General features: G+C 40.5%; 1 protein-coding gene across 1 annotated transcript; it reads right to left on the reverse strand.

Moving 5' to 3' along the window:
* Window positions 1-3698: 3698 nt before the first annotated feature.
* Window positions 3699-19980, reverse strand: ADH5 (alcohol dehydrogenase 5 (class III), chi polypeptide). Its single transcript, XM_064369475.1, has 9 exons — window positions 19904-19980; window positions 16685-16786; window positions 13636-13777; window positions 13030-13117; window positions 8241-8460; window positions 7829-8089; window positions 6438-6573; window positions 4117-4255; window positions 3699-3984 (listed from the first exon to the last, which is right to left on the reverse strand). Exons 1-9 carry the CDS (start codon window positions 19949-19951, stop codon window positions 3960-3962), a joined length of 1161 nt encoding a protein of 386 aa, XP_064225545.1. The 5' UTR covers window positions 19952-19980; the 3' UTR covers window positions 3699-3959.
* Between the last annotated feature and the right edge of the window lie 4332 nt (window positions 19981-24312).

Genomic DNA, 24312 nt, shown 5'->3' on the forward strand with positions numbered 1-24312 from the left:
ATATTGAATGGGTTTTGAATTTTTTTTTTTTTTTTTGAGACTGAGTCTTAGTGATTCTCCTCCCTCAGCCTCCCAAGTAGCTGGAATTACAGGTGTGTGCCAACACGCCCAGCTAATTTTTTTATTGTTAGTAGAGACAGGGTTTCACCATGTTGGCCAGGCTGGTCTTGAACTCCTGATCTCAAGTGATCCACCTGCCTTGGCCTCCCAAAGTTTTGGGATTACAGGCATGAGCCACGGCGCCCAGCAGTTTTAGCCCTATGCTTTATTTATACTCTGTCCCCAAAACTATTTTGTTCCTCAACATACATAACATCATCGATTCCATTCAAGACGATGTACTGAAATGACCTTAAAGACTTGATTGGTTACGGTGGCTCACACCTGTAATCCCAGCACTTAGGGAGGCCCAGGTGGGCAGATCACCTGAGGTCAGGAGTTCAAGACCAGCCTGGCCAACATGGTGAAACCCCATCTCTACAAAAGTACAAAAGTTAGCTGAGCATGGTGGTGTGTGCCTGTAATCCCAGTTACTCAGGAGGCTCAGGTGGAAGAATCGCTTGAACCTGGGAGGTGGAGGTTGCAGTGAGCCAAGATCATGCCATTGCACTCCAGCCTGAGCGACAGAGTAAAACTCTGTCTCAAAACAAACAAAAACAACTTGACAGTCGGGCGCGGTGGCTCACGCCTATAATCCCAGCACTTTGGGAGGCTGAGGCAGGTGGATCACGAGGTCAAGAGATCGAGACCATCCTGGTCAACATGGTGAAACCCCGTCTCTACTAAAAATACAAAAATTAGCTGGGCATGGTGGTGCACGTAGTCCCAGTTACTCGGGAGGCTGAGGCAGGAGAATTGCTTGAACCCAGGAGGCGGGAGGTTGCGGTGAGCCGAGATCGCGCCATTGCACTCCAGCCTGGGTAAGAAGAGTGAAACTGTCTCAAAAAAAAAAAAAAAAAAAAAAAAAAACTTGACAACTATAGTCAAATCTCATGATCCAGGAGTTCTAATAGTAAAGATTTTGTAAAATTGATATTTATTGTTTTTGTCACAGGGTTCCACTCTGCCATGCAGCAGTTCCACTCTGCTATTGCAGTCGTGCAATCACAACTCATAGCAGCTTCACCCTCCCAGGCTCAAGCACAGATTTTCTAAAAGTGATTCTTTATATTAGATCTCTTAAAGAGACCGTTGTGCTTTCAGCCAGGAAATGCTAATACTAAACTTAATCAGCTGGCTCAAGAGTATGTACTCAACTGTGCCAGAAATGAAAAGTAAATTCAATAATCACCTAGCTCCAAGAATTGGATTAGCATTTTATTTATTTATTTTTTTTTAATAGGGTCTCACTCTGTTGCACAAGCTGTGCAGTGTTGCGATCATGGCTTACTGCAGTCTCGGCCACCAGGGTTTAAGCGATCTTCCAAACTCAGCCTCCCAAAGTAGCTAGGACCACAGGCACATGCCACCATGCCTGGCCAATTAAAAATATATTTTTTTCTAGAGAGAGATAAGGTCTCACTACGTTGCCCAGGTTGGTCTTGAACTGAGGCCAAGTGATTCTCCCACATTGGACTTTCAAAGTGCTGGGATTACAGTTGTGAGCCACCACACTTGGCCTATTTTAATATCTTAAAACCACTTTACATTTTCATAGTGGTGAACTTAAAAATGTTTGCCATTGCAATTCATGTGTAGCTCATGTAGTATGAGAAGAAAAGTGAAGGGAATAACACCTTTAGAAGTTATTAGCTCTCCTCCATAACTGTTTTATTATTGCAGATGCCAACATAGGATACTTTTGTTCCTAGAAGGCTGGGCTACACCAAAGATTAGAAGCACATTTCCTACAGGTGGAGTAGAAGCTAGTTTTAATTTCTCCTTCCTTCCAGTTCACTTAGGGTAATAGTTTAGGCCCTCATGTGTCTCCAGCCCTCTAGTTAAAACAAACAGGAGGGAAGAAGCTGTACTACATTGTCGGGCACTTCAAATGCACCCAAGTTCCGAAAACGGAAAGTCCTGACTATAACTACCAGTTTCCCACTTTTCAATCAATCAACAACATATTGCTCTCTCACACAATCCTGTGACAGCATTTAAACCATATCAATAAATTTAAAAAGCACATAGCGTCAATCCAACCAAAAGATATTTGCATGGTAAAAGTGATGCACTGATACAGAGTCTAAAATATGCTATCATGGAGAAAAAAGGGCACAGAATAGTGTTGACAATATTCCTTTTGTGTAATTTTAAAGGATATGCTATTGTGTGCATAGAAACTCCTGAGAAAATACATAGGAAACTTAACAGTGATCACCCATTTTTTGAGGGGAAGTATATAGCTTTTCTCATTACGTAATTTCCTGACAATTTGTATTTTCTAACCCTTAGGTATACTGCATTTATGAATTTATTTTTATGTCAAGGATTATCAGGATGGTAAGATCCTGAACCACTTTTGTTTGTGTCTTTATACTTCTCAGGATTAAATAAACGTTACCGCCACCAGGAAGATTTATATCTGTGACTACATTAAAACTTTGTTCAACAAAATACCATAAAGTAAAAAGTCACAAAATAGACTAGAAGATATTTGCAACACATAAAACTGACAAATGACTGATGTCTAGAATAAGAACTACTAAAAATTATTCAGAGAAAGAGGAATAATAGAAAGTTGGGCACAGGATATGAACAGGTTCTTCACAATAAAATAAAATATCCATCAGAATGAAAGATTTAATGAGTAACTGAGGAAAATGCAAACTAAATTCAATAAAACACCATTCCGCACTCATGTAATTCACAAAATTACACATCCACTTTAAAGAGCAATTGGTAATGTAAGGCCAATGTGTTTATTCTGTGATACACATCTTAAGTAACTAATGCAGTGAACCCAAAGCAGAATGTTCCACTGCAGTGTTTTAATATAGAACCTCTGGAAACAACTTCATGCCTTCAGCTGGAGAACAGATAAATTACGATGTAGTTCCCATAACTGAATACTGCTACACAGTACTAAAATTAATGAATGAGAGCTTAACATACAATATAGATTAATTCTACAATAATGAGTGAAAAAAGAAAAGCTGTAGAATCTAGAGCCAATTTAAGTTGTAAAAGCATAAAACAGTACTAAAGAGTAGATGGTTTAGGGTATATACAGTGAAAGTATAGTAACAGGAATGATAAACATCAAATTTTGGATGATGGTTATCTCTGGTGGGGAGGAACGGGAATGTGATCTGGCAGTGGCAAAATGTTAAGATTTGACAAAATTAGGTGCTGGGAACTTGGATATCCAGTATGTAATTCACTATAGAAATAGTACAGCCACAACCAATACACATATGCCTATTTAATCTCAGAATGCTGTTTCAATATTTTAGTGCTCCCGGTGGCTCAGATGCCATGCTAGGAATTTGGGGTGCAGGTATGAACAAGGCACAGTACCTGCCTTCGAGATAATCTCACAGAAGCAGGCTTGGATCTTGATTAACTTTGTCACTGATGGCTACAATCTGTTCTTTAATCAACGGGCCTGAGACATTTAAAAGTTTAGCCAATGTTACTGAGGTTCCTCCAGACACTTCCCTGCTTCCTTTACCTTTCCTTTACAGAATGAAGATAATAGGCAGACAAACCATGACAATGGTTACAGCATAAAACAAAGAAGAGAACTTCCACACAAATGTAGAAATTACTTTTATTATGTTAAAATATTCCTTAATGAGCTAGCAATTATTTATGTGGAAGAGGGGTCCAGAAAACAGGTTCATGACTGAATTATCCTTGTCCTTGATTACAGAGATGCATGAATTACACATATCACACTACTATGTGGCATAGCTGCTGAAGGTCTACGAGGCTGTGAGCTTGGAGGCGCTTCTCCCTGCCTGTTAGGCTGCTCCCATCGCATCATGACAGGATGGACGTTATTTTTCTCTTTTGAATTAAATCTTTACAACAGTGCGAATGCTGTAATAGGAAGCAATATACTAAGTTTTAAATGATACCTTTAAGACTAAAATGGTTTTTTTCGACTCTCTGTCCCCTCAAACTCCACATTGTTATTACATTCTATGACATATAGTTAAAGAGAAAGCTTACCTCTTTCCAGAATGCATCAGTTCAAAGGCTTTGTTAATTTCATCAAAAGACAGATTGTGAGTCACAAATTCATCAACTTTTATCTTTTTGGACATATACTCAGACACTAACTTTGGGACACTTTCTACACTCTTCCATCCTAAAAGAAATCACACATTAATTTATTCAACAAATTTCTGCAGTATGCTTATTACTTAGTGGAGGACACAAAGGCATTTAAAAGAATCAATTTTTTGATGAGTTAAAGAGTAATGAAAAACTCCAAAATAGCATGGAGATGAAGAATTTGACAGTTAAGAAGTAAATACTTCTGAGAATTTTCCTTTCTCTGTATTAAGATTTACTAAAACTTCATTAAAGTTTTGGCCAACTGAGACTTTTAAACTACCAACGACAGAACTCTGGAAGTCTCAGCAACAAGCTTATTTAGGTCCACATCAGCAAAGATTTCTATAATCATGATATTCAAGGAAGAAAAACTGATATAATACAGGACTTTATTTCCTTGTTTTGAAATTTAACAATGAAATAGGGATAGCATCTCAGGACAGAAAATTATGAAACTGAAAAATGAAGTAGAACTCTTTAGCTAAATGGTAGGATTTTGAATAAAATTAGGTGCTACAATTTCTCACTGTCTCTAAAGAAGGAATACAATCAACGAGAAGCCTTCTCACCTTCCAGGATGCATTCAACCATATTTCAAACCTCTTTTGAGCCTTTTCCAAATTTCCTCCCTTACATTGCCAATAATAATTATTTTTTCCCCACAAATTGTGGGGATTTCTTTCTTCCTTAAATCTCCTAGTAACTGAGATGACTACAGCCACTCCTGTTCTCTAGACAAAAGCTTCTATTATCTTTGGTTCGTATTTTAGCAATGCAAGGGGCCTCAATGACACAGCAAATTACCCAACCAGCATGTGGTAGAATGAGGCTTCAGTTAGGGGTTACTACCAATACCCCCAGGATCAGCCAGGGTTGGAATGCCCTTTCAAATACAGCTATGGACTTCAAGTTGATGCCCCCGAATAGCATACATGGCTTAAAAAGTTTCTTCTAAGATACTCAGCTGTGCCATATATCTAGAGCTTTGAAGAGGAGGGCAAGTCAGATTGACTTTTTTCTTCTTTTGAAATGGAATCTTGCTCTGTGGCCAGGCTAAGTGCAGTGGCACAATCTTGGCTCACTGCAACCTCTGCCTCATGGGTTCAAGCGATTCTCCTGCCTCAGCCTCCCCAGTAGCTGGGACTACAGGCGTGTGCCACCACACCCAGCTAATTTTCATATTTTTAGTAGAGACAGGGTTTCAGCATGCTGGCCAGGCTGGTCTAGATCTCTTGACCTCGTGATCCGTCCACCTCAGCCTCCCAAAGTGCTGGGATTATAAGTGTGAGCCACAACACCCGGCCCAGATTGACATTTTCTAAGGCAAATTCTGTAGTATAAAGAAGGAAGACTTTGGCCAAATCCCTCATTTTAGCATACTTTGCAAAAATCTTTTCTTCTGGCCTTCAAAAAAGCTGGCATAATATAAGGTAGAGAACCTTAAAAGACAAGCTGTTAAACACAGACCATTCAAAACACACACTATGTGATTTTTTTCTTTAGGAGGATGATGAAATATAAATATCTATTTTTAAAGCCCTTTACAAACTTTAGGTTCACACTCATCACAACTGTTGGGAAATACGAACATGTGGTTATCTTTTCTCTCCTCTGACTGAGCAAACATGGAAAAGACAGAAACTGTATCCCCGCAACCCCAAGCCACCAAGGACTTTTTAGGATCACAAAGGGAAAAATGATCAGTCTAGTAGCTTTTGATTTTATGATAAGGTTTTGTCCAATTAAATAGTTTCAGTTTGAGACTCAATATTGGTTACTGCTAAAATCAGACAGAGGTATGATCACATCCAGTGACCACTGCACTCCCTAGAAAAATGAATAGAAATGCAACAAGCTACTTGAGTCCACAAGATGAAATACACCATGGCTGATACTGCTGTTTGCTTACTTTGCAATCGACTTCCTGCCCCTGCTCTACCAATAACTACTTCCTCACTAACAGAATATTGAGTTTTTCTTTTATAGAATATGTACCAAGTGGCCCTATGCTTCAGGAGAAGATGAGCACTTCCCCAGTCCCAGGGGTAAGCAATGATTGAGTCTGAATCCCTTCTAATAAACAGCCTTGCATGCAACGACTTACAATGAGAAGGTAGCCCATGAAGATTCTTGTTAACAAAAAATTAGGCTGGGATTAAACACCAGTACAAATAACAAAAGAGAAAATGCAGTCATCTCATCCATCGAATTACCTCCAAAGGCAGTGCCTCTCCATGTGCGACCTGTTACCAGCTGGAATGGACGAGTGGCAATTTCTTCACCTGAAGCAGCTACTCCAACCACCACGCTGACACCCCAGCCCTTGTGACATGCCTCAAGTGCTGCTCTCTGCAGGCACAGAGATATGACCAAATGACAGAAGTCAGTGCATTTTCCTGAGAATAACTGCTTCCTTAGAAACTTCAAGTGATGTCATAGTTTTTAGAGAAAATGGCAACAAAAGGCCAAACTTAACATTTAGTGAGCTCAATTTTATTGAACAATTTACATTTTTATTTACTTTTTGTTTGTTTTTTTTTTTTTTTAAGAGATAGAGTCTCCCTCTGTCACCCAGCTGGAGTGCAGTGGCATGATCTCGGCTCATGGCAACCTCTGCCTCCTGGGTTCAAGTGATTCTCCTGCCTTAGCCTCCCTAGCAGCTGGGATTACAGGTATGTGCCACACACTAAGCTAATTTTCATATTTCTAGTACAGACTGGGTTTTGCCATGTTGCCTAGGCTGGTCTCGAACTCCTGGCCTCAACTGATCCACCCGCCTCGGCCTCCCAAAGTACCGGGATTACAGGTGTGAGCCATCACACCCGGCCTGAACAATTTATTTTAACAAATTAACCTGGTTAAATATTAACATAAATTAAAATAGTGTTTATTTGTTTTCTATTTTAAAAAGTAAACTGTAGTTCAAAACTCGAAAGGATTTAATTTTAAAAAGCAGACAGCAAAACTATGAGTAATACTTGTATTGAGTGTCTATGTAGGTATGTTTAAGTAGGTGTTGTTGCTACAGGCTGATTATCTTTTATCTGAAATGCCTGGGACCAGAAGTGTTTTGAATCTTGGATTTTTTCAGATTTGGAATATTTGCATCGTATTTATTGGCTGAGCATTCCTAATCTGAAAAGCTCCAATGAGCATTTCCTTTGAGCATCATGCTGGTGGCTCAAAGTTTCAGACTTTGGAGCATTTTGGATTTTGGATTTTTGGATTAGGGATAGATATTCAAGCTGTACCTGCATTTTACAGATGAGGAAACTGAGGTTGAGAGAAGCTGTTTGTTCAGGGTCACTGAGTTAGTAAATGGATGTATATTTGATTCCAAAGCCCATGCTCTGCACAACTGCTTTATTCTGTCTTTTCATTTCATGAGACATGCACTTAGCAGGCATTGAAAGGCAAAGAAACATCTTTTCTCATCTTTCCCTGAGCTGTTCTTGTACCATTTACCACTGTAGTTCAAACAGATATTTTTCACCTTCTTCCAACAGAATAATTTTCCTTTGTCAAAACAAAACAATTTTTAATCTTAAACTGCATTTCAAAAAAAGGTTCCATAAAACAAAAAAGAAATGAAGCCCATACTCACCATGACCTTCACATTACCGATACATTCAAAGGAATAGTCCACTCCTCCATCAGTCATCTCAATGAGCACTTCTTGTATAGGTTTACTAAAATCCTGAGGGTTAATACATTCAGTGGCTCCAAACTCTTTGGCCCTTGCAAATTTATCTTTATTGATGTCCACACCAATGATCCGGGATGCACCAGCCACTTTACAGCCCATGATAACTGCCAATCCAACTCCTCCCAGGCCAAAGATGGCACAAACAGAGCCAGGCTCAACCTAGGAGTAAAGATAGTTTATAAAGACTTCATTCTACCAGAGTCAAGAGAATCACTGGGTTTCATACAGATGGGCCAATTTCAGTTATTCCAGGAAAGTTTCACTGAATTAAATTAGAAGGCAGAAGCGAAAACTCAAGTCAGTCTCTTACCTTGGCAGTGTTCACAGCAGCACCGTAACCAGTTGAAATGCCACAACCTAGAAGGCAGACTTTATCCAAAGGTGCTAAAGGATTTATTTTAGCAACAGATATATCAGCCACAACTGTGTATTCAGAAAATGTGCTGGTTCCCATGTAATGTAAAATTGTCTTTCCTTTGCAAGTAAATCTGCTGGTACCATCTGGCATTAATCCTTTCCCTTGAGTGACTCTAAAGAAAATAAGAAAGGAAAGAGACAAGTTGGAATTAGGTTTCTTAAAACCCATAGAAAAAAGAAATCAGTTTTAAAAATAATAACCAGTAAATATTCAGAAAGTATTCTAAACCAAAATTTTGAATGTATTCATTAATAATTTAGCACCTTGCAGCAATGCCTTATGAAGGAAATTTTTAAGAAGTTTATAATCTTATCCATCTTTTCCAATATTCACTATCCTTCTAGATCTTACTGTCAGAATATTGAACTCACTTTAAGAGGTACAACTTATGGATCAGTTGAAATTATTTTAAAATCCCATCATTAAAATGGTGGGCTGGGAGCAGTGGCTCACTCCTGTAATACCAGCACTTTGAGAGTTGAAACAGGAAGACTGCTTGAACCCAGGAGTTCAAAAGTAGCCTGGGCAACATAGTAACACCCTATCTCTAAAAAAAATAAAATTAGCCAGGTGTGGTGGAGCAAGTGCCTGTAGTCCCAGCTACTCAGGAAGCTAAGGCAGGAGGTTCACTTCAGCCCAGGAGTTTAAGGTGGCAGTGAGCCATGACTTTGCCCCTACATTCTAGCCTGGGTGACAGAATGAGACCCCTTCTCAAAAATAAAAAAAACTTCTGTGAGCAAATATAACTTCATAAAGGATAAAGCCAAAACCAGTATCCATGCAAGTAGAGATTACGAACCATTAACCAGATTAGCTGATGAAAACAGATGGCCAAACTGGCTAATTTAGATCTTTTAGGAAGCATTTTTTTTTAAAGTATAACTAACAGTCCTCAAGAATGCAAGTTAAATTACCTCTTCACTTTGTTTTGCCTGTGTACTTGGTTACAGCAATAGGAAAGAAAACCCAAAAAGGTCATGAAGGCCACTTATACCATAAATGGTAACAAAAATTACTTTTGCTCTTCTAAACAGAGGTGATATAACATCTTGCTTAGCAGTACCCACCCTAAAGCTGGAGCACTTGGGTTCAAATCCTGTGTGATCTGAGCAAGTTAAACTTTATGCCTTCGTTTCCTCACAACAAAATGCTGAGAAACAATGGTAACTTACTTTAAGATTGCTAGAGAAGGCCGGGCGCGGTGGCTCAAGCCTGTAATCCCAGCACTTTGGGAGGCTGAGGCGGGTGGATCACGAGGTCAAGAGATCGAGACCATCCTGGTCAACATGGTAAAACCCCGTCTCTACTAAAAATACAAAAAATTAGCTGGGCGTGGTGGCGCGTGCCTGTAATCCCAGCTACTCAGGAGGCTGAGGCAGGAGAATTGCCTGAACCCAGGAGGCGGAGGTTGCTATGAGCCGAGATCGCGCCATTGCACTCCAGCCTGGGTAACAAGAGCAAAACTCTGTCTCAAAAAAAAAAAAAGATTGCTAGAGAAGGCAAATGAGATGTTATATGAGGCTTTAGCACTGTGTCTGGCACAGAGTTGATGTTTAGTAATTACGTTATTTTTAATAAAATAAACACTACAATTTTTTTTTTTTTTTTTTTTTTTTTGAGACAGCCGAGGCTGGAGTGCATAGCTCACCACAGCCTTAAACGCTGAGGCAGGAGGATCCCTTGAGCTCAGGCGATCCTCCTGCATCAGAGTACCAAGTAGCTGGAACTACAGGGGCATAGAGATGGGGTCTCACTATGTTGCCCAGGTTGAACACTATAATTTGATGTATACTCTTAAACTCTTTGGAACATACATATGAATAAATACATAGATGAAGAGAAAATGGACTGCCTCTAGATTCAAAGCAAATACATTTCCTTTGAGAGAAAAACAGAAATATGACCAGAAACAGAGAAGAACAGGTGACAAACCTCCACCAGAAAGAATTTTTTTTTTTTTCTTGAGACAGGGTTTTACTCTGTTGCCCAGGTTGGAATGCAGTGGCAAATCATGGCTCATTGCAACCTTGACTCCAGGGCTCGTGATCCTCCCATCACAGCCACTGAGTAGCTGGGAACACAGGCATGTGCCACCAAGCCTGGCTAACTTTTTACATTTTTTATAGAGACAGGGTTTCACCAATGTATGCCGGGTGCTCTCTAACTGCTGAACTCAAGTGAACCATCTGCCTCGGCCTCCCAAAGGGCTGGGATTATGGGTGTGATCCACTGCACCTGACTAAAAATAACTTATATCTTATATACTGAGAACAATTTAAGTTTGTTTAGCCCTCCTTAATGTGAGAATTCATTGTATTCCAGAGGAATTTCTTGAATAAAAGGTGATGTGGAATATATTTTATGCTTTGAAAGAATCACAAAAAGCTTATCACCATTATTATATTTGATGTGTTGCAAAATTTTTAAGACTGTTTAAATTCTCTTTCAAAGTGTTGAGTTTTTTTTTTTCTTTGGTTCTAGTTTTACCAAAGTCATTGGATTTGATTTATAAAATAAATGGAGTTTTATTTTCAAAAAATATAAACTGATTTTGTCAATGGCATTAGAAACAAATGGATCGCCCATACAACGCTGGTGCAAGTGTAAACTGGTACGAGTACACCAAAGAGCTGTAGATGCAAACCCTCTGACTCAGCAACTGTAATCTCAGGAAAATGCTCAAGAGAAAGCAATGCTTATATCCATCCAAAGACATGTATAAATAAGAACGTTCCTAGCAGCATTAACTGTAACTGCCCCAAACTAGGAGTAACCTAAATGTCCATCAACAGGAGAATGGATCAATACTGGTATTTTGAATGGAATACGACAGAGTAACAGAAAAGAACTACTGACGCATATGCAACTTGGATATATCTCACAGACATTATGAAAGAAAAAAACCTGATGAAAGAGCACACACTGCATGACTCTGTTTATACAAAGGTCATAGTGAAAGCAATCAGGATAGCGGTTACCTAGGAGGGAGGTTCTCACTTGGGACTTGAGGGACCTTGTTGGGTGCTGGCAGGCTTCTCTATCTTGATCTGGGTGATGGTTCAAACCATCAGGTGTGTATATACGTAATCATTCATTGAGCTGTACACTTAAGATCTATTAACTTTAAGTGCTTTATAATATGCATGCTCTACCTCAATTAAAAAAAAATGGAACACATGCAAGGGGATCTTACATTTCCTCAACAAGGTAGTTCTTTCAGTGTTGTTACCTACTACAATAAAAACAAGTACCTTTTCTGTGTCAAGGAGTTAGGTTATCTCCGGCAGTCTTCCCAATAGCTTTAGTGGGTAAGTTTTATCACTCTCACTTAAAGGACAGTAAAATGGTTCATAAAAATGATTTCGTGTTGGGCACGGTGGCTCACACCTGGAATCCCAGCACTTTGGGAAGCCAAGGAGGGCAGATCACGAAGTCAAGAGATGGAGACCATCCTGGTCAACATGGTGAAACCCGTCTCTATTAAAAATACAAACATTAGCTGGGCATGGTGGCGCATGCCTGTAGTCCCAGTTACTCGGGAGGCGGAGGCCAGAGAATCTTGGACCAGGAAGGCAGAGGTTGCAGTGAGCTGAAATCGTGCCACTGCACTCTAGTCTGGGCAACAGAGTGAGACTACGTTTAAAAAAAAGAAGATTTAGTTGAATTGCACGAGCATGTCTTTCCTTACTACATATTTTGGCAAATTTAGCCTAGTGTTATGTGAAGAGAATGGGTACAGAAAATTCTGTTTTATATCTTAATGGCCGGTGATACTGGGCAAATCCCTTAGTTTCTCTTTTTCTGTAAGAAAAGTCAATATATTTATGGTTTGCTTTGTAAGCTACTATAATACAATGGTACATAGTATTGAATTCACAAAAATATAAACAAATATTTACAGCAAGACACACTCACAACGGAAACATTGCTTCAAAACAAGTTACATCCAGATGACAGAGTATATACATACAAACATCCCTAAAACTTATCGGTTCTCTTCTTTGCAGTGGGAGGGAGGGAGAGAAAAGAAAATAGTAGACACCCTCAACTCTTCAAAAGCAGAGACTTGTTCAATTAAAAATAAAGGAGTTGAAAGAAAAATGAGCCAACAAATTTCCAGATTACGACAAACCATTCCAGGGGTGGGATGGGGGAACCTGGGGAGAGGAGGGTCCAGGGTCCAGCTGCCTTTGTGAAGACCAACCAAGGTTAACACAGGGCACAATAGTTGGGGAAGGTGAGGCCAGGGTGAGGGGTAAGGTGGAGTCACTCCCCTGGTCTCTTCACATCCCCCCGCTTCTTCCTTTTATGGGGTAGAGAGGAATCAGAATGCAGACACTCCTTAGGGGCTGCACAAGTTACTTAAATCAGTCACCTCTACAAGCTACATATTTCCTCATGTGAAAAATAAATGTTTCTTTCTTCAGTTGCACAATTAGGCAGATAACTGCAAACGGTAGAGAAGGTTGTTGCTGTGCCCAGGTACTCTCTGTGTCAAAACCTTTTAATTTCGGAGTCTTAATTCTCTCAACTGTGAAATTGGGGATAGCAGTGAGGTTGCTATAAAGATGGAATGAAACCACTGATGTACAATGTACTATGTAAACTGCCACACCATTATTTCTTCTTATCATTCTTAATAGGACCTTGTGTTTCAAGAAGAACATAAAAAGATACTAACCTTATCTTCTGGCAAAGGTTAGTTTTAGGATTTAGACAAAATTTGCATTCTCCACACTGTGGGATGTAAAGTGGGATGACGGTGTCACCTGGAAATAAATGCAAAGACATCCTGAATAGGTAGTATCTATTTCTAAATGAAAACATCAGCTCTTGCAAACTCCTGTCAACTGATGTGACTTTGCAAAGCTAACTTCAAGTCTTAGAACTTCACCTAGGTAACATCACTAAGATACTGCCTGATCATGCAAAAAGTATGTTTCAAAATTTTTATCTAAATGAAACTCTTTAAATAATAACTGAAGAACAAGGTAGTTACGTGCTTCAAAATCCTGCTTCATTGATGCATCTCTAAAAATTCTTGCTTGACATGCCAAAATTGGTTTTGGAAATGTACTTAAACAGTTTCACACAAACAGTAGTCTGCAAAACCACAGAGAAAAAAAAATCCAAGTATTTGTGCTTCCCAGATGAGGAATAAACTCAATCTTGACAATCTACTTAGATGATACCTTTTCATGAATAGTGTGCAGTTTTATCAGAAAAACAATTTCCCTGTAGGAATAAGCCAAAATCATCAAACAAGTGGTTCAAATATTCTCCTTACCTGCCTTCAGCTTAGTAACTCCCTCACCAACACTTTCCACAATTCCAGCACCTTCATGTCCCAAGATCACTGGAAAACAACCCTCAGGATCAGCTCCGCTCAGAGTATAGGCATCAGTGTGGCAAACCGCAGTGGCAATGAGCTATCAGGACGTTAAAACAAAGAACGTTTAAGTGTGTGTGCATGCAATTCAGAGTAAGGTACAGATGAAAGAAAAGTCATTTTATTTTAATACTATATTTCACTGACCGTAGACATATTTCTTTTGTATTTTAACCTCTGTAAAATCAGCATATGCTTATAATCCATGGCATCTTAACAATTAGGATTGGCAGCAATTTTTTAGCGGTACATAAAAGCAATGGTGTATTTATATGCAACAGAATAGGGAACATTTAGTTCTCCTTTCAGTGTATGTTAGCAAGAGAAGGTAAACAAGGTCATTTTATGGGCACTATGCCTTCTGGCATGGAGAGGAGCATCACCTGTGTGCAAAACAGGTGGAACCCATCTAACTGCTAGTTTTCTCACGACAGCTGGGACATACGGTTTTTAAAGCGGTATTGACTATTTCTGAAATATGCCAGTCTGCTGAGTCTGGGACAAAATTCAGAACTTTTAGAGGAACCAAGTCCCTTTTTACGAACCACATACAAGTTCTATTTAAATAAGCCTGTTATCTCTACCTCTCTGGCTTTCAAGTAAGTTATCCTTTTTTTTTTTTTTTTGAGACAGAGTCTCACTCTATTGCCTAGGCTGGAGTGCAGTGGTGCAATTTCGGCTCATTGCAACCTCCGCCTCCTGGGTTCAAGTGATTCTCCTGCCTCAGCCTCTCGAGTAGCTGGAATTACAGGTGTGCACCACCATGCCCAGCTAATTTTTTGTATTTTTAGTAGAGACAGGGTTTCACCATGCTGGCTAGGCTGGTCTCGAACTCCTGACCTTGTGATCCATGCACCTCAGCCTCCCAAAGTGCTGGAATTACAGGCGTGAGCCACACTGCTGGCCGTAACTTATCTTTTAAAGCCACCAAAAGCAAAGAAAGGCAAAATCTTGGAGTGTTTCTATTTATGCTTCTCTGCTCCTGGCTTACATATCCACTTACAATGTAACAATCTTTGCTACCCATCTGCAGTTTTGCAGGGAAAATGGCTGTACTCATTGTGTCCATACAGCTCAATGAGCACAATGAATACCCATTGAGCTGTATGGGCACTTAATACATCCAGGATAAACATCTTCAGTAGCAAAATCACAATCAGCTTAATTTCTGAATTTGAAGAAAAAAATATATATATAAGATTTCAAATTCCTGTGTATGGGTTGCAAAGGACCTTAAGATGCTATTTGGGCTGGATGCAGTGGCTCACTTGAGGTCAGGAGTTTAAGACCATCCTGGCCAACATGGTGAAACCCCATCTCTGCTAAAAATACAAAATTTGCCAGCCGTTGTGGTACAAGTCTGTAATACCAGCTACTTAGGAGGCTGAGGCAGGAAAAATTGCTTGAAACTGGGAGGCAGAGATTGCAGTAAGCTGAGATCGTGCCACTGCACTCCAGCCTGGAAGACACAGCCAGACTCTGTCTCAAAAAAGAAAAAAAGATGTTATTTGGTCCTGGTCCACTCCACCTGGTATGCGTGATCTTTGGGAGCATGAGCCAGTATGTGTGATGTGTTTTAAAAGTGAGATGGTAGGGGAAGTAGATTCTAAGTCACAGCTCTTTTTTGCTGTGACTCTTTTCCTAGAATGTTAATAATCACTACTTTAAAGCACTAATTTTATATCAAAACAAGTAGAGAGTAGAATGCTAAAAAAAGTTTTATAAATGCCAAGGTTTCAAAGATCTCTCCAGCTGGCTGCCTTGTACAATATGTGTCTCTCCAGGGGTAATGTCATTTCTCTGCCACCAGAGAGGTTGAGAAGCACCAGAATAATGAATTCCCTGAACCCTACCCTTGTCCGCCAGGGTGGGGGCATTTTTAAAGCTCTCTAAGCAAGCTACCTTCACTTGCTTGTTGCTCTATTCAATCAGGAGCCTCTTCCAAAATCTTGTTTAAGTTGTAGCAAAACTGAAGACCATTTCTGTCAGAGGCATTTTAACCAGAGCGACTCCATCTTGAATAGGGGCTGGGTAAAATAAGGCTGAGACCTACTGGGGTACATTCCCAGGATTCTAGGCATTCTTAGTCACAGAATGAGATAGGAGGTCAGCATAAGACACAGGTCACAAAGACTCTGCTAAGACAGGCTGCGGTAAAGAAGTCAGCCAAAACCCATCAAAACCAAGACGGCAATGGAAGTGACCTCCGGTCATGCTCACTTCTCATTATATGCTAATTAAATGAATTTATATGCCAAAGGCAGTCTCACCAGTGCCATGAGTTTACAAATGCCATGGCAATGTCACAAAGTTACTCTATATGGTCTAAAAGGGGGAGGACTCCCTAGTTCTGGAGACTGCCCACCCCTTTCTTGGAAAACTCATGAATAATCCACCCTTTGTTTAGCATATAATCAAGAAATAAGTATACTCAGTCGAGCAGCCCATACTGCTGTTCTGTCTATGGAGTAGCCATTCTTTTGTTTCTTTGCTTCTCTAATAAACTTGCTTTCACTTTACTCTATGAACTTACTCCAAATTCTTTCTTGCGTGAGGTACAAAAATCCTCTCTGGGGTCACAATAGGAACCTCTTTCTGACAACATTTCTTCTTTTGTTTCTAATGTGCCACCATAAAGTTATGTAATCAGCAGAAAAATGAGCATCCTACAGAGTTACCTTAAACCCAAACTGCAGAAGATAAATTGCAATAATCCAGTGACCCACGGGGATGGCTCCTCAGCCCAAGATCAAAGCTAAAAAGATGGAGAAGTATGCTGCAAAGGTGAGGAATAAGAGAATGTTGTGATTATAAGGCTGGATGATTTTGAATACCTTTTCTTTGATACTGTCCTTTGGGATTTATCCTCTGCAGATCTCAGATCTACGCATCTATTCAGAGACCTAATTGTGTCTCTTTTTTTCCAGTGCCTGAAATGTATCATTACCTTGATTCGAACTTCATGAGCCTTTGGGGGTGCCACCTCTATCTCCTCTATGGAGAGAGGCTTTCCAGCCTCCCAGGCAACTGCAGCCTTGCACTTGATAACCTGAAGTGGGGAAAAAAGGGAGTAAGCTGTTTATCCTCCTAAACAAATGACTACTTAATAGCCAATTTATATACAGATTACTGCTAATCTTAAACAGCATATCACAGATTCACAAAGAAACATATGCGTCCAAGTGATATGTTTTTAGATTTCATAAAAAATAGTATACATCAAAAATGATTTAACTGAGATGATCACCTGGTCAGACAGAAAAGCAGCTTTTGGTTAAAAAGTTGTATTCATCAAATATTTAATGGCCCTCTACAATGCATAACCAAGAGCACATTAAGAACACAAATTCCAAGAGAATCTGATTCAGGTCTGGCATGGGGTCCAAGGATTCTGCATGCTTAACACGTGCCTGAAGAAGTTCTTTTGCTCTGCCTGTTTTGAATACCACTGGCTTGGTGCAAAACTGAATGGTGAGTAGGAGAATTACGAGTGTAACAATGAAGAGCTATACACCTTGTAAATGCACCAACCAATACAGCAGCCACTTGCCACATGTGACTACTGAGCACTTAGGAAATGGCCACTGGCTGGGCACAGTGGTTCACACCTGTATTCCCAGCACTTTGGTAGGCTGAGGTGGGCAGATCACAAGGTCAGGGGTTCAAGACCAATCTGGCCAGCATGGTGAAACCCTGCCTCTACTAAAAAAAATTCAAAAATTAGCCGGGCATGGTGGCGTGCACCTAGTCCCAGCTACTTGGGAGGCTAAGGCAGGAGAATTGCTTGAACCAGGGAGGCAAAGGTTGCAGTGAGACGAGATTGTGCCATTGCACTCCAGCCTGAGTGATAGACTCTATCTCAAAAAAAAAAAAAAAAAAAAAAAAGAAAATGGCTTCTCTGCACTGAGATATGCTATAAATATAGCTGGACTTTGAAGACTCAGTTCAAAGAAAAGTAAAAATATCTGATTAATAATATTTTTTAAAATACTGCTTACATGTCGAAATGGTATTTGATATTAGATTAACTATTATAAATAAACTATTAAAACTTCACTTGTTCCTTTTTACTTTGTAATGTGGCTACTGAAAAATTTAAAATTACACGTGATTATAGCACACGGAGCTGCTTTAGAGATTACAGTCAATACACCCTCCAATACCAGAGAATCACATGTACTGAGAAAGGTTTTGATTAGTTTACAATACGCTTAAGAAATGTGTTGACAGACTAAAGGTTGCAAACAACTTGGTTTACAGGAGACAGATTTTAAAGTTAATAATTACAAAGACTGCGATTTAAAGAGATAGGCACAAAGTAATACAGAAAGCAAAAAAGTAATGAAAGAGTGTAGCTTTGCTTGGTTGGTTTGGGAAAGCTTCACTTTTAAAAAACCAGGATACTGAAAGATGAGGAAAGCTAATTATAAATGGTGATAAAACACCTATATATAGGGTGATTGTGAGGAGTGAATGAGCATGAATATGAAGTCCCTAACACAATCCTTGGCACAGCATAGCTTTGCAAAATATGTTAGTAGTTATTGGTAGCAATAGAACAGAGGGTTGAGGAAAAGGAGAGGTGAACTATACAGAGATGTAAAGAATGGCCTCGGCCGGGCGCAGTGGCTCACGCCTGTAATCCCAGCACTTTGGGAGGCCGAGGCGGGTGGATCACGATGTCAAGAGATCGAGACCATCCTCGTCAACATGGTGAAACCCCGTCTCTACTAAAAATACAAAAATTAGCCGGGCATAGTGGCGCGTGCCTGTAATCCCAGCTACTCAGGAGGCTGAGGCAGGAGAATTGCCTGAACCCAGGAGGCGGAGGTTGCGGTGAGCCGAGATCGCGCCATTGCACTCCAGCCTGGGTAACAAGGGCGAAACTCCGTCTCAAAAAAAAAAAAAAAAAAAGAATGGCCTCTGTAAATCGAAGAAGCTGGAAATGATAGTTTTTAAAATTAAATTGTAGATATTAAATCTCATAGTACAAAGAATCAGAGATTGCATTACAATCTTTTTCACTTCAATGTGCCATAAATTATAACTCCTTAGGTCAGATGCAGGATACTAACAATTTAGTATCACATGTGACCTAGAAATCCAAAGAAACAAGAATACTAAATTTGATGGCCCGCTCCCTTTAAAAAATGTCTTAAAGGAGCCTAGCCCTTTCCCTTTACTGACAATTCTAAGCAAAACAAAACCCCACTCTAAATCCGTGGGAAATGGCCCTACTTCAACATTTGAACTATAGTAACAATTATAATCTTTCACCTTCTCTGAATAAAGACACTCAGTAATAAGGAAAAGCAATTACCAGTTTAGGTCTGAAAGACTGAAGTTTATTTCTTTCAAACTACAATATTTTTAAGGCCATGTCTTACTAGAAAATGTTCAAAATTTGTAAAGCATTAAAATAATCAGCAACTTTAGACTGATTGTTATTCGTAATTTCTGTCTTTCTTTACTGTCTAATGTGAATTTTATGAACTTGTCATAGAGGAACAGACCTGGGTCGGAATCCCAGCTGGCCATCGCTGGTGTGACCAAGCACAACCAACCTCAAACCTCAGTTTTTGATACGATGGTGATAACACCTCGTAGAGGTGTTATGTGAGGACTACAGGAAATGTAAATCTCTTGGTGTTTAAGTGCTCGAAAATGTTTCTGAAAGGAACCTAGGAGTCTTTCCAAAATACACTCATTGTTGGCACAATAATTAAGGCGTAGGCTCAATTATGAAACACAAGCAACCTAGGAGTTAGGAGCACGGGCTCTGGCTGCAGCTCTTGCAAAGTATGCAAGCTGCAAGAATGTCCCAGAGCAAGTTACTTAATTTCGTGTACGAAGCAATGCGTGGCCGCTCCTAACCCATTTCCACTAGACTACTGACCTGACCAGCCCCTGCCCCCGTCTCCGACTCGCCCCACCCCCACCCCACCCCGTTCTGGCAATCCCAGAAGCAGCGGCTGCTTCCCAACTGAAGAACGGAGACAAAGCTTCCTTCTCTTTCTGCCCCGCTGAGCCGCTCGCCGGTGGCCCAGTTTCAGAACCAGGGGCCAGATCCCGTCCTAGGCCGACCCTCGCGCGCCCCCAAGGCTAGCAGCCTAGTCCCGGGCCATGCACTCCCTCCCTCGGACTCAGGGCCCTCCACGCCCGCTACCTGATTCGCCATGTCTGCGGGTTCTGGTCTGCGCAAGGAGGCGGACATCCGGTGTGGGCCGCGCGGCGCCGGAGGCGTGGGCGTGAGGAGCGCCTGGGGAGGGAACGGGGCGTGGGGCGGGGCTTGCAATGGCTCCCACCGGAAGGGCGGTGCCTGAGCTGTGGTGCGGGCTCGTAGATAAGGCTTGCAAATTAGAAATGTGGAAGGTGAGCGAACGAGAATTTCACTGAAAGCGCGTGAGAACCAGTGAGAGGCCTGCGATAGCTTTGTGCTCCACAGGCCAATGCTTCCTCCCCTAAGGCACATTCTGTGTACTTGCGGACGCAAGGATGAGTAAGATACAGCCCCTCAAGGGACTCCCCATGGTGAGAGCACAGAGCTTTGAGAATAAAGGAGGAGAGAGGTGTTTGCTGAAAACTTCCCAAGCTCCCATTCTAGCAGTTTCTGAAGGGTAGGTGGGATTTTGGGGAGACAGTGGAACATGGGCATTTTTTTTTTTGTTTTGAGACCGAGTCTCCTAGGCTGGAGTGCAATGCCGCCATCTCGGCTCACTCCAGCTTCGCCTCCTGGGGTCAAGCAGTTCTCCTGCCTCAGCCTCCCAGGTAACTGGGACTACAGGCACGCGCCACCACACGTCTGGCTAATTTTTGTATTTTTAGTAGAGACGGGGTTTCACCATATTGGTGAAACTAATATAATTAGTTTCCTGATCCTGGAGTGCAGTGGCGCGATCTCCGGTCACTGCAATCTCTGCCTCCTAGGTTCAAGCGATTCTTGTGCCTCAGCTTCCTGAGTAGCTGGGATTACAGACACACACCACCACACCCGCTCAATTTTGTATTTTTAGTAGGGATGGGGGGAAGGGGCGGTCTCACCATGTTGTCCAGGCTGGTCTCAAACTCCTGACCTCAAGTGATCCACCCGCCTCACTTTGAAAAGAGGAGATGAGGGGAGCAAAAAGTCTCCTGATCCTGGACAGTTTTGATATCTTAAGAGTGGGCCAGAGTGCAGAGAGAGAGGATGCCAGTTTACTCTTTGTTTGAGAAGGAGTCTCTTTCTGTTGCCCAGGCTGGAGTGCAGTGGCGCGATCTTGGGTCACTGCAATCTCCGCCTCCTAGGTTCAAGCGATTCTCGTACCTCAGTTTCCTGAGTAGCTGGGATTACAGACACACACCACCACACCGGCTCCATTTTGTATTTTTAGTAGGGATGGGGGGATGGGGCAGTCTCACCATGTTGGCCAGGCTGATCTCGAACTCCCGACCTCAAGTGATTCACCCGCCTCGGCCTCCCAGAGTGTTGGGATTACAGGCGTGAACCGCTGCACCTGGTCTGCTGGTTTACTCTTAAACTGTTGCAAATGCTGAATTTTGTTAAAATAGCTCTATCAGACACACTGCTCTTCTCTGTTTTTCAGTCCTTTTCATGGCTCTTTTCCTGGGTACATAAGGTAAGATTCTGCCCAAAGTCTTTCCCTCCCTTGACTCCACTCTCTCACTCACACTGTGGGTTTTAACTTCTATTTATGGAAAGATGATTACCAGATTATCTTCAATCAGGATGCCTCCTCTAAACTCCAGACTTGGACATATAACTGCCTGTTGGATTTCTGTCTCCATTAGGATATCTCACAATCCAACTCCTAAAACTCATATTAACTAATATATTTTCTCCTTAAAGGGACTCTTCCCTCTGTTGGTGTGTTGACACTATCCACGTACTTGCCCCAGCCAGAAACCTGAGTCACAACTTCACCCTCTCCCTCAGTTCCTACATTAAATTTGTCACCAAGCCCTTTCTCTCTGGTCTTGTGCCCCTCTCTCTCCCCACTGCTGCTGCATTAGTTCAGGCTTTCATTATTTCTTACAGGATTACTGAAAGAGCTTCCCATCTGATTTCCTTGATGCCAGGCCCTTGAATCTAATACATATAAAGAAATGCCCTGTTAGTGATCTTTTCAGAACGTAACATCAATCAATGCCATTTCTTATGTACGTCCAATAATTTTTGAATGAGGTAGGCTATAAACAAATAAATGCCATTCTTCTATTTAAAAATATTTAAGGGAGAACAAATGGATAAGATCCAAACTCTTTCGGCCAGTCAGATCCTGAGTTACTTCATTCTATATACATCTCTATCCTTATTTCCTGCTGTTCTACCAAATTTCACACCAACCTTATGAAACATTTGTAGTTCCTTAAAAGGACTATGCTTTTTCTTGATTCCAGGCCTTTGTGTATGCCAATACTTCTGCTTGGAATGCAGCAAGCAATTTCTAGTGGAAAAAAAGGAGCTTTTGGCAGCGAGTTTTCTTTTTCCTATTGCAGATATATTGTCTATTTTCTGGGAAGAGACACTTGCATTTTGGTAGTACCTTGTTTAACAATAATAGGCAAGACTTTAGGTTTCTCATCTGACATGTAAGGAGTTTAGAAGTCATCACTCCATCCTAACAACAAGTAAAAAGCTGAACAAATGAGAAATTAATAACTCTTCTTAGAACTGTGAGAGAAGTGAGGTCCCAGGAAAAACAGCTTCCCCAAAATTAGAGACACAGATGGGTAGATACAAAGAATCACAACTTACCATGGAAACACACCATTGCAGGAACCTACTGGAGTAGGAAAATCTGAGCTGTAATTGATGAGTTGCTGGAGGCTTATTATGGATTAGTTTGAGAGTTAAAGATTCTTGGGGGACCCAATCATAGAGGCGCTCTCACACTTTAGTGAGTTTTACCTACATGAATTCTCACAGAAGTTCAGAGAAAAATCCCCAATTATTTCCTGCGTGGGGAGTGGAAAAGGAACTATTTTGAAATATTCTAGAGCATTCTGTTTTTAACAAGGCTTGCCATCAAAAGAAACTATTTTACTAGAGCCTGGTGTACTGGGATGTTTACAAATGGTTAACTGACCTGGGAGAAAGGAAATACCCAACTCCGGTTCCCTCTAGACATTCTGTACTACCTAACGGGATGAAAAAAGAAACTAAAAAATATGAAATTTATAGCCCAGGGACACAAGCTCAATGAAAGATTGAGATAAAATGTTAGAACTATAGGACACTTCCACTTCCTGTATATCTTACCACTACATTACTAAAGGCCTATTTACTGCAGTGTCTTTGACCCATTATATTATGTGTGCCTTTTAATAAAAAATTACAAGGCACATTAAAAGGCAACACAGTTTGAATGGAGAGAGCAAGCATCAGAACCAAACCCAGAGGATGAAAGGGATATTGGTATTATCAGACCATGACTTTGAAACTATGATTAATATGCTAAGGGCTTTAATGGGAAAAGTAGACAACATGCAAGAACAGATGGATAATGTAAGCAGAGAGATGGAAATTCTAAGAATTGAAAAGAAATGACAGATAATAAATACTGTAACATGAAAAATGGCTTTGATGGGCTCATTAGTAGACTGGATGTGACTAAGGAAAGAATCCCTGAGCTTGAGGATATGTTAATAGAAACTGTCAAAACAAAGAGAAGAAATGAATAAATGGAACGGGATATCATATACATGTATTGGAACACCAGAAAGAGAAGAAAAAGCAAAAGGAACAGAAGCAATATTTGGAGCAACTATGACTGAGAATTTTTCCATATTAATGTCAGGCAACAAACCATAGATCCGGAAACTTAGAGACAGGTGTTCCTTCCAAAACAGAAAACACAAAGCCCACATGGGTTCACTGATGAATTCTTCCAAACATTTAAAGAAGGAATTATACCAATTTTCTACAATATTTTTCAGAAGATAAAAGCAGAGAGAATACTTCCTAACTTATTTTATGAGGCCAGCATTACTGTAATACCAAAGCCACAGACATGAAAAGTACAGACTAATATCCCTTATGAACCTAGATACAAATATCCCCAACAAAGTATTAGCAAATTGAATCCTACAATGTCTGAAATAATTACATGCCACAACCATGTGGTATTTATCCCAGGTATACAAGGCTGGTTCAACATTAGAAAATCAGTTTATGTGATCCATCACATCAATGGGCTAAAGAAGAAGAAAATCACATAATTATAGCAATAGGTGGAGTAAAAAACATTTCACAGAATTCAGAACCTGTTCTTGATGAAAACTTTCAGCAAATTAGCATTAGAAGGAAACTGTCTCAGTGTGATAAAGAACATCTACAAAAAGCTTGCAGCTAACATCATACCTAATGGTGAGAAACTAGAAGCTTTCCTGCTAAGACCAGGAACAAGAAAAAGATGTCCCGTCTCACTATTCCTTTTCAACATCATACTGAAAATTCTACCTAATGCAATAACACAAGGAGAGGAAATAAAATGTATACTGATTAGAAAGGAAGAAATAAAACTGTCTTTGCTCACAGATGATGTTTATCTATTTACAAAATCTGAAAAAATGGAC

Source organism: Aotus nancymaae, unplaced genomic scaffold, assembly GCF_030222135.1.
Source record: "Aotus nancymaae isolate 86718 unplaced genomic scaffold, 86718_ANA_hifiasm-v0.15.2.pri h1tg000006l, whole genome shotgun sequence".
NCBI lineage: Eukaryota > Metazoa > Chordata > Mammalia > Primates > Aotidae > Aotus > Aotus nancymaae.